Source organism: Montipora foliosa, chromosome 6, assembly GCF_036669935.1.
Source record: "Montipora foliosa isolate CH-2021 chromosome 6, ASM3666993v2, whole genome shotgun sequence".
Lineage (NCBI taxonomy): Eukaryota > Metazoa > Cnidaria > Anthozoa > Scleractinia > Acroporidae > Montipora > Montipora foliosa.
The window spans coordinates 21430091-21438867 of NC_090874.1; the positions used below are offsets into that span (position 1 = coordinate 21430091).

The window sequence follows — 8777 nt, forward strand, 5'->3', positions numbered from 1 at the left end:
CCCCTATATTGGGATTCATGCATCCCAAACATTGCCCTACATTGGGATTTACATGTCCCAGTAATACCCTTATATTGGGATTTACATGTCCCAATAATTTCCCCTGTTATCGAGAGATTCCTGTCACAATAATTTCCCTTTCTTGACCCAGCAATTTCCTTCAAATGGGGTTTCTTTTCCTGATAAACAGCTCCCTTTTATGGTTTTCATTTGAAAATACTTTTTGCCCCCAAAACATAAAGATTAGCATGTAATTTGACCATGAACAATTTCCTTCAATGATGCATGGCTCAATAATTGCCTGTTCACCATGGGAATCATAACATAACCTCGAATGCAACTGTTCATTTTCAGCCCATTGACAACTGCTCTGCTATATAGTAAATAAGAAACACACAAATCTGTGACAATTAAACAATTTAATAAACAGTATTAATAACCACTAAGGGTGTACATTAGTATTTATCTTTAGACTAGAATAATTAAATAACATGCATTAAACTTGGATTTAAGAGTGGTTTGAGAAGTTTACAACAGCATTTACTGGTAATATCAGTGGGTCTAATTTGCAGGTCATTTTTTCACCAATACAGAAAGTATCCTAAACATTCATAAAAGCTAACCTTAGGCCTAATTAGGCCTAAACAAAAGTTTTTAGGCCTAAGGTTAGCTTTTAAGAATGTTTAGGACGTTTTCTGTATTGGTGAAACAATGACCTGCAACCCGCGACCTGCAAATTAGACCTGCCGCGGTAATATTAATAATGCTATCCTCGTATAAATGTTTTGTTTCCAGTGTTGCTCAACCTCTCTGGAATAGGGTAACAAAATTTGTCCAAGGAAGGATTACGTTTTTTTTGCAAACGTTGGCTGTGTAGCACTTATATGAGAATAGACTTAACTGATTGGAGTGTAATGTGAAGTGCCAGCCTTCTATCCCATATGAACCATGTGAGCATTGTGTGGGCCCATTTCCATTAGTGGGGCTAACGCTGACATGGTTCATATGGGGTAGAAGGCTGGCACTTCACATTGCACTCTATAAACAAAATTTGTCAGTTGGTTTTCCAAAAGGCATAAATGTAACTATGACAGCCCATTATTTGGACTGTGTCTTTAAAATGCAAACAATGCATTTTACACTTGGAAACACTTAATATAAGCTAAAGGCAATGGATCAGAAAATGTTTCTGTCCTTTTTGGGAAAATTGGTTGAGTTGTTTGATCAGAACTTCAAATAATTAATGTGGGGAAATACTCCCAAATAGTTCACACCCTTGCAAAATAAATCTGGGACTTCCTAGGAATTCCTGGAAATTTCATAGGAACAGAATTGTGAATTTTCACAGGAAATTCAGACTTGGAATAATTCCAAGCTGTGCATCAATTAGATTAAAATTTCTTGGAATAAGTAATAAAAACTTGGAATTAGACAGAAATTTTGGACATTACAAGTGCTGAAACTTTCTTGAACGAGTAAACAAAATTATAGTTTCTAACGAAACTGTGGTACTGCGTTGGTGGGAGAGTGAAACATGAAAATTTTCATGTTTCTTGAACGAGGTCAGAAAAATCAAGAATTGACCTGAAATAACTGAGAAGTAGAAATGCACATGTGGAAGAAACAAGGTTATAGTGACCTGCTCCTGTAAAATGATATTCCAACCAGCAAATCAGAAATGTGCTGGACACCATTCCAGTGAAGCTAACAGTTACCATCATGACTCACAAAAAATTAGAATACAAAATAATTGCTTTCAAAGCAGTTACCTTCAGGTCAAAATCTTTGGATTGGGTTCTTGTTTTAAATTTAAAATACAAAAAGGGCTTTTTAAGATTTCAGATAAACCACAGAACCATAACAAGTCTGCAAAGAGTCATCCTTAAATACACCAAACCATAAACGGTCGGGGAAACAGAATTGGCTGCTAAGCATTTTTCTCTGCTGTAAAGGACCTTTTCCTGCTGTCCCGTCAAAGAATTTCTTCAGGAAGTGTATCTTCTTCTTTCATGGTAACTAAAATACAAATATATACGTGTAAATACTTCAATGATGCAAGTCACGATTCCTCTAAATTCGTGATCATTTCAATCAATTACAGTTAAAGTGTGTGAAGTGTAGACTCAAATTTAGCTCTCTTTTCTTACAAACGTCAATAATACCTAGTTTTCTCAGGCATTTATGATTCTGCATTGAAAAGAGACAGCATTTACCAGAACGAATCATTTGTCAATCGTATACATCAATTAATTCGCCGTATGAGCACTTTTATACAAAATGGTTTACTTCACCATTTGATCCAAAACTTCATTTTTCTTGTTAAAAGGTTTACCAATTATTGCAGGGTTATAGCATTTAAAAAGCCAAATTAAGTATCCTTGCCAGAAAAATTGACTTGAAGGTACTCTACATGTAAATCGTCATTTTGAAGACAATAAGGCATCAAATCAAATGTTATTCGCCTATAGTTAACGCTTACCTTTTTACTTGAGTTCTTGTAAGCATTTCCCTGCCTTGGATCAGCATTTAAAGAGTAAAACAAACAAAAAATCATCACAAATTTGTGAGCGTTGATACAAACGTTAATAAAGCCGCCGATTACCGCCAAAATCGTTAAGAGCTTGCCGTGGAGACTGCTGGCCAAAATGAAAACGGCTCACTAGTTCCAGTCTTGTCTCTCACTCGTTATACAACATGGCGCTGGAAACATTGAAGAAAAATGAACAAGATTCCGAGTGAAGTCCTCCAATTAACCCTCAAACAAAGTGGGAAAGATAGTGGTACAGTATTCATTGAGTGGATAAAGTGCTGACATGGAGTGTGTAATTCTTAACATTGATGCTTCATGTTCCTTTTGGAACAAGGCCGGTGAAACGTGGAGGATATTTCTATAATCTATAGAATCATCATAATAAAGGCTTTTATTTTCATTTATCTGTGTTACACTATTGGGAATTAAATTGGGGAAATAATCCCTTATTATTTACAATTTTGGGAATAACTTGGGAGAATGTGTCCACATTATTCACAATTCTGGGAATAACTTGGGTAAAGTGGTTCCTATATCATTCACAATACTGGGAATAACTTGGGAAACGTGTCCATATTATTCACAATTCTGGGAATAACTTGGATAAATGTTCCCATACTAATCACAATTCTGGGAATAATTTGGGTGAAGGTTTCTATATCATTCACAATGTTGGGAATAACTTAGGAAATGTGTCCATATTATTCACAATTCTGGGAATAACTTGGATAAATGTTCCCATACTAATCACAATTCTGGGAATAACTTGGGTGAAGGTTTCTATATCATTCACAATGTTGGGAATAACTTGGGAAATGTGTCCATATTATTCACAATTCTGGGAGTAACTTGGATAAATGTTCCCATACTAATCACAATTCTGGGAATAACTTGGGTGAAGGTTTCTGTATCATTCACAATGCTGGGAATAACTTGTGAAATGTGTCCATATTATTCGCAATTCTGGGAATAACTTGGATAAATGTTCCCATACTAATCACAATTCTGGGAATAACTTGGGTAACGGTTTCTATATCATTCCCAATGCTGGGAATAACTTGGGAAATTTGTCCATATTATTCACAGTTCTGGGAATAACTTGGATAAATGTTCCCATATCAATCACAATTCTGGGAATAACTTGGGGAAATGTTCCCCCATAATTCACAATATTAGGAATAAATTGGGAACTTTTCCCATATTGTTCCCAGCTTTGGGTATAACTTGGGAAAACGTTCACAGCATATTCCCAATATTGGGATGTAAAAGAAAAGTAGACGTTCTTTCCCAATAAAAACCCAAAATTTCCCACCAAAAGTAATTTCTTGTCCCAATTTTTTCCCATGAGTGGGAAAGTTTCCCATTTAATTCCCAAATGGGAATCTCGAAAAGTTTCCTGTGTTTAGTCCACTCTAAAATGTAAAACCTAACATCTGTTGCCTAGTTGAGCCTATTACTGAGATTTTCTATCACATTTTTATTGCAGAAAATGCCAGAGCCGAGCTAGGGAGGCTATTTAATTTCACACCTGCAGGAATTCCACGAAAAAGGAAATTGCCTACAGGAATTAAACTACCCAATACATGGACTCATACATTTATATGCTTAGGGAGAATGAGGGATAATGAAGTCCCAAGTAATGGCTACAAAACCCAGTTGTCAAATGCATCACTTGGAGAAAAGAAGATAACATTTGAGAAGAAATCCTCTTGCAACTACTTTCATGAAAAGTTGTTAGAGAGCTACCCAAAACTAAAGGAAGGAGGGGGTTATGAGCTGATGCGTACAAAATTTAGATCAACCAGCAAGTTGGAAATCTTGCAACCCAAAGGAAATGCAGGGCATAACGTGTTAGACCTTAAAGAAATGGTGGCATCAGCTAGAATCTATGTCCGACCCCTTCAAAACGATTTGAGCCTTGAGCAAATAGAACATGCATCACTGGTGAGTTCTCCCCTCATTATCACCAGTTCCCTGTATTGCAATATGTTTCTTTTGATACAATGACTAACATTAAGCTTGGAGACCTTGCCACACAAAGGCTTAGAGAAGGACTTGTGCTCCACTTTTACCAGAAGCCTTTCTATGAAGCTGGATCTTACTATAGCAAAGTAACCTTTTCGTAGTAGAGCACTGTACAGTGCACTACACACTATGTCACCGGGTTGTAAGAGTGTTCATGGTGCCATAATAGGCCTGCATTGCATGCTGATCACTAAAATAAACAGGTCTGTTGGAAGTGTGCTTGAGTTTCAACAAAATGAGCCCCAAAATCGGCAAGAATTATTGACACTGATGAATAATAAAGCAGCTGCTATTTCCAAAATGATGGAATTACCAGGGTGATAGTAAATAACCTCGTCTAGGAGAGTAAATTGTTGACTTTGCAGAAACAATGGTCAACTGCAAGAGTTAGGCGATTGTGATCTTCGTGTTGAATTCACACATTTCTTGTCAAACTTTATAGCTTGAAAGAAAGAAAAATCAAACTAACAAAAACAAAAACTCAATGTCATTTTGACACAGACTGATGTATTTTGCGATTTACTTGTGCAGCCAAAAGTACAATAGAAAATTTGAATGTAGCAAAAATCTCCCGAATGTTTTTTGCTGATGGGTAACCTTTTATACGTGCAGTTCATGTCGCAAATTTTGTTGTTGATTGCAAAATGTTTTATTCTCGATCGACGCTTCCTGAAAGCTTCCTTCTGCTCTTCCTAAAAAACTGTGTATCAATAGTTGTTTACTTTTGCATCAATATTTGTTTTGTATAAAGCAGGCTAACAAAATCTGTACCATTTTTGAGTGTTAACATATTATTATCGGTCCTATGTTTCTGGCACAAAGTGGTATATTTTGAGGTCTCCCATCCAGATACTAACCTCGCCGGTCAGGGATTAAGTTCTGTTCACGAACTTTTATCTTAAAAAGCTGTCAGACGCTCAGAGAGCACGCTTAACCTTTCGGTGAAAAAGAAGTTGTAACTGAACTTGGAAGTGATCAACATGTCAGCCCCTGAGCCAATGTTTCTCAATTCCCTTTTATGTTCTTCAATCTCTCTGGGCTTAGTATTTTACTACTAACCACATGCCTTCTCGGGGGGCTATTTACCTAAGACATCTACCATGACACTATAATCATTTACGATACCAAAACAATATTGTGCACTATTAGGGACACAATTATTATGCAAAGACAACCTGAATCCCCTGGAAGACAAAACACAGCTCAGTTGACAATGTGGAATAAAGTGCTGTGTTCCTGCACTACCACACATACACAATGCGTGCCTTTTTTTTGTAGTTATTACTATTTTGAAAGTTTTTGAGCATTATAAATATATATATGTAGTGGAAGAGGTTACATGTATGTGCCATTCTGTCATTTTGGCTGCCTCCTCAGGCTTGTTTCCAAAATTCCCTGTAAAGCTTTTTTTAACCTGTGTGAGTGTGGGTGCCTTGGGAAAAGGCATTTTTAATTACTGTTGGAATACTGTTAAGTGAACAGAACAGTCAGGCTAAAATTTGGTCATCTATGGTTGTATTAGTCTTCAGACACTGGCCCATTAGAGATGTGTGTCAAGTGTGGGATCAGGATTCAGCTTTCAACAATGAGGCAGCACATGCAGGATTGTGGTGGTGGATCAGTTGCAAGTACAAGTAGTGTATATGATCCTGACATGTTGGATTTTAGTGGAACAAGTCAAGTAACTACTATTGTGAATGATGACTCAAGTGATGAAGATAAAGACCCTGTACCCATTAAGACAGGTACATCAAAGAGAACAGTTATGCTACACTGTATATAAAAACTACTTATGTAACACTAAATCTTACAACTGTAGCTACCTTATAAAAAAAACAAATCAAGAAAAGAAAGTGTGCTGTATCTGCACTGTGGTTACTTTTGCACAACTCTTTTCACCAGGGAATGTTTGATGTTCAGCTGAAATTTCCTGCAAGACATAACCTATAAATGTCTTTGGATAAAGTAAAAATTATACACAACCATATTTGTGCCTCCCCAGGCAAAAAAAAATCAGTGTGATGACTATGGTTGCAATGGGCTAATTAATTTGTAGAAATTGTCTCCTTTTCGTTTTTTAATGTTTTTGTGAGTGGGGGGACATAAAATATAATTTCCCTCAATAAACAAGAGTAAAAATGTGTTTTTAACTGCAGATGATGTTTAGTCGTAATCATGCGTTAAATATCTTACATCTTAAGGATGCCAGCAAAAGAGTGCAGTCAGTCCCACTTCCCTTGCAGATTTACAAGGAATTTTCCCAGTTAAATCAAGCTCTGCCCTACAGTCAGCTCTAGACATAGGTGGTAGTCTTGAACAAGCAATAGATCTACTTTTGGAAACAGGTCAGTATTAGAAATTCACAACACCTTGTTGTATGGTGAAAGCTTATTAAAATGTTATTCCTGGAAGAGGTTTAAGTTGAACTGCAAATAAGCAGTCTAAGGCTGGCAACTTCTCATCCCCATTGCAACGCTAACACTATTAACCACCTTTGTATAGCATGTTTGATTTATTTATCCAGAGAACATACACTAACCATATCTTTATAGTCTTAGCTACCCCGATTCGTTGGTAGATCTCTATACTGTCAATTTTAGGCTCAGTGCTTGTAGCATTCAAACTTCATTGATTTTTGTCCCTTGAATGCAGCCTCTTCAGCTGTTGCATAACATGCAACATACACATTTCACCTAGATGTAAAAGTAATGATCCTAATTCCTATGCATGCAATCAAATTATAGATGATTGTATAGTGCTGAGTATCACAAATATGAATAGCTTCATTTCCTGTTTGGGTCAATAATGTTTTGTCATACCGTGATCAATTTAAAGGTTCAAATGCTGGTGACAAGGATGGTAGCTCTACTGAAACTGGTAAGCCCAAACCTCAGGTACCTTCAAACTTGCGGAAGTTAATGATAATAGAGGAATAGAGAACTTGGATAATAGACTCACAACAAGAACATGACTGTCTTATTTTGTTCCAAGTCAATATAATAAATATTATTCAGATGAGGAAGAAGACATAGTTCACTTATGCCATGAGTTATCTTGAATGGCACATACATTGTGGGTGCTTATTGAAAGGAGGCACTCGTGCCAATCAGGGCCATTATTTGAAAAAACCAACAACAACCAAAATCAAGGGGGAGCATTTATTAGAAGTAGTGTATTTATTGGAAGTGGACCCATTACAGTATACAATGTTCATTCAATACACTAATATATATTGACAGTATTGTACCATTGTCTCTTTCATAGGCATGCCATCTGTTTGCACACAACCACGCACGGCTGTGGAAATTATGCAATCCTACAGATGCCAGACAGAGCAAGGAACAGCATATATTGATGTTAACAGAATGCAGCTGTCTATGCTCCGCCAGATAATGACAATTTACAAGAACCCTCAATTGAACTTGAAGAAACATGTAAATGTTAACTTCCATGGAGAGCAAGGTGCTGACTTGGGAGGCCCCAGTAAAGAATTCTTTCACAGTGCTATTAGTTCCTTGAGTAAAGTTGATCCCGTATTCAATATGCAGTTGTTTGGCGGTCAAGATGGACATCTTATCCCCTTCTATGGAGTAGATGCTGTTTCTTCAGGGTGTTTTCAAGTAGCAGGGAAACTTGTGGCTCATAGTTTGAAGAATGATGGCCCTGGATTTGTAGGCCTATCTCCTGCTGTAGTTAAATACCTTAACACTGGTTCCTTAGAGGAGGCAGCAGTCTTTGTTACAATGGATGATCTAACAGACCTTGAGCTGAAGGGACTTCTGCAAGAAAAGGTTGGATTGGTTACAATAAATGTTGAGTTGTTACAATGCTTAAGCCGGGTTAGTGGTGGTTCCATGCCATTGGATGCAGTCCAACACCTGAGTGACCTTATGAATCTTTACTGTCACACTTGCCTTGTAGCAAGTCACTTGTAAAATCATCACACAACTTAAAATATCTCTTGCCTAAATTTCTTGAGATGTGGCCATGTGTGACCTTCCCTTTTCTCATACCAGCCTATTACAATGAATAGGAAAATAATTTGCTTACAATTAATTTCCTTTAGGGCTGCATAAACAAATTACCCATTTCAAAATATATCAAGCCATACGTGTATATAGCCTGACTGTACTTGTATTGTTACTAAGCATAATGAACATTACTTCATAATGTCCTCTAGATCTTACAAAAAAAGAACATCGATGAGGTAGATGGTGAAGCG

At 36.9% G+C, this 8777-nt stretch overlaps 1 protein-coding gene and 1 long non-coding RNA gene across 2 annotated transcripts in view; both read left to right on the plus strand.

Moving 5' to 3' along the window:
• The window catches only part of LOC138008851 (uncharacterized), a 7969-nt gene extending 1182 nt beyond the window's left edge, over positions 1–6787 (plus strand). The window contains exons 2-4 of the long non-coding RNA XR_011124283.1: positions 4017–4474; positions 6085–6300; positions 6757–6787. This is a non-coding gene — a long non-coding RNA (uncharacterized lncRNA). The remainder of the gene's footprint in view (positions 1–4016; positions 4475–6084; positions 6301–6756) is intronic.
• Positions 6788–6801: 14 nt separating this feature from the next.
• On the plus strand, positions 6802–8503 carry LOC138008852 (uncharacterized). The gene is made up of 3 exons (XM_068856137.1): positions 6802–6900; positions 7391–7432; positions 7820–8503. The coding sequence occupies exon 3, from the start codon at positions 7822–7824 to the stop codon at positions 8488–8490; it is 669 nt and encodes a 222-aa protein (XP_068712238.1). The 5' UTR covers positions 6802–6900; positions 7391–7432; positions 7820–7821; the 3' UTR covers positions 8491–8503.
• Positions 8504–8777: the final 274 nt, after the last annotated feature.

Bases quoted from the DNA above. Each gene is read 5' to 3' on its own strand.
- LOC138008852 (XM_068856137.1), top strand. From the start codon at position 7,822: ATGCCATCTGTTTGCACACAACCACGCACGGCTGTGGAAATTATGCAA.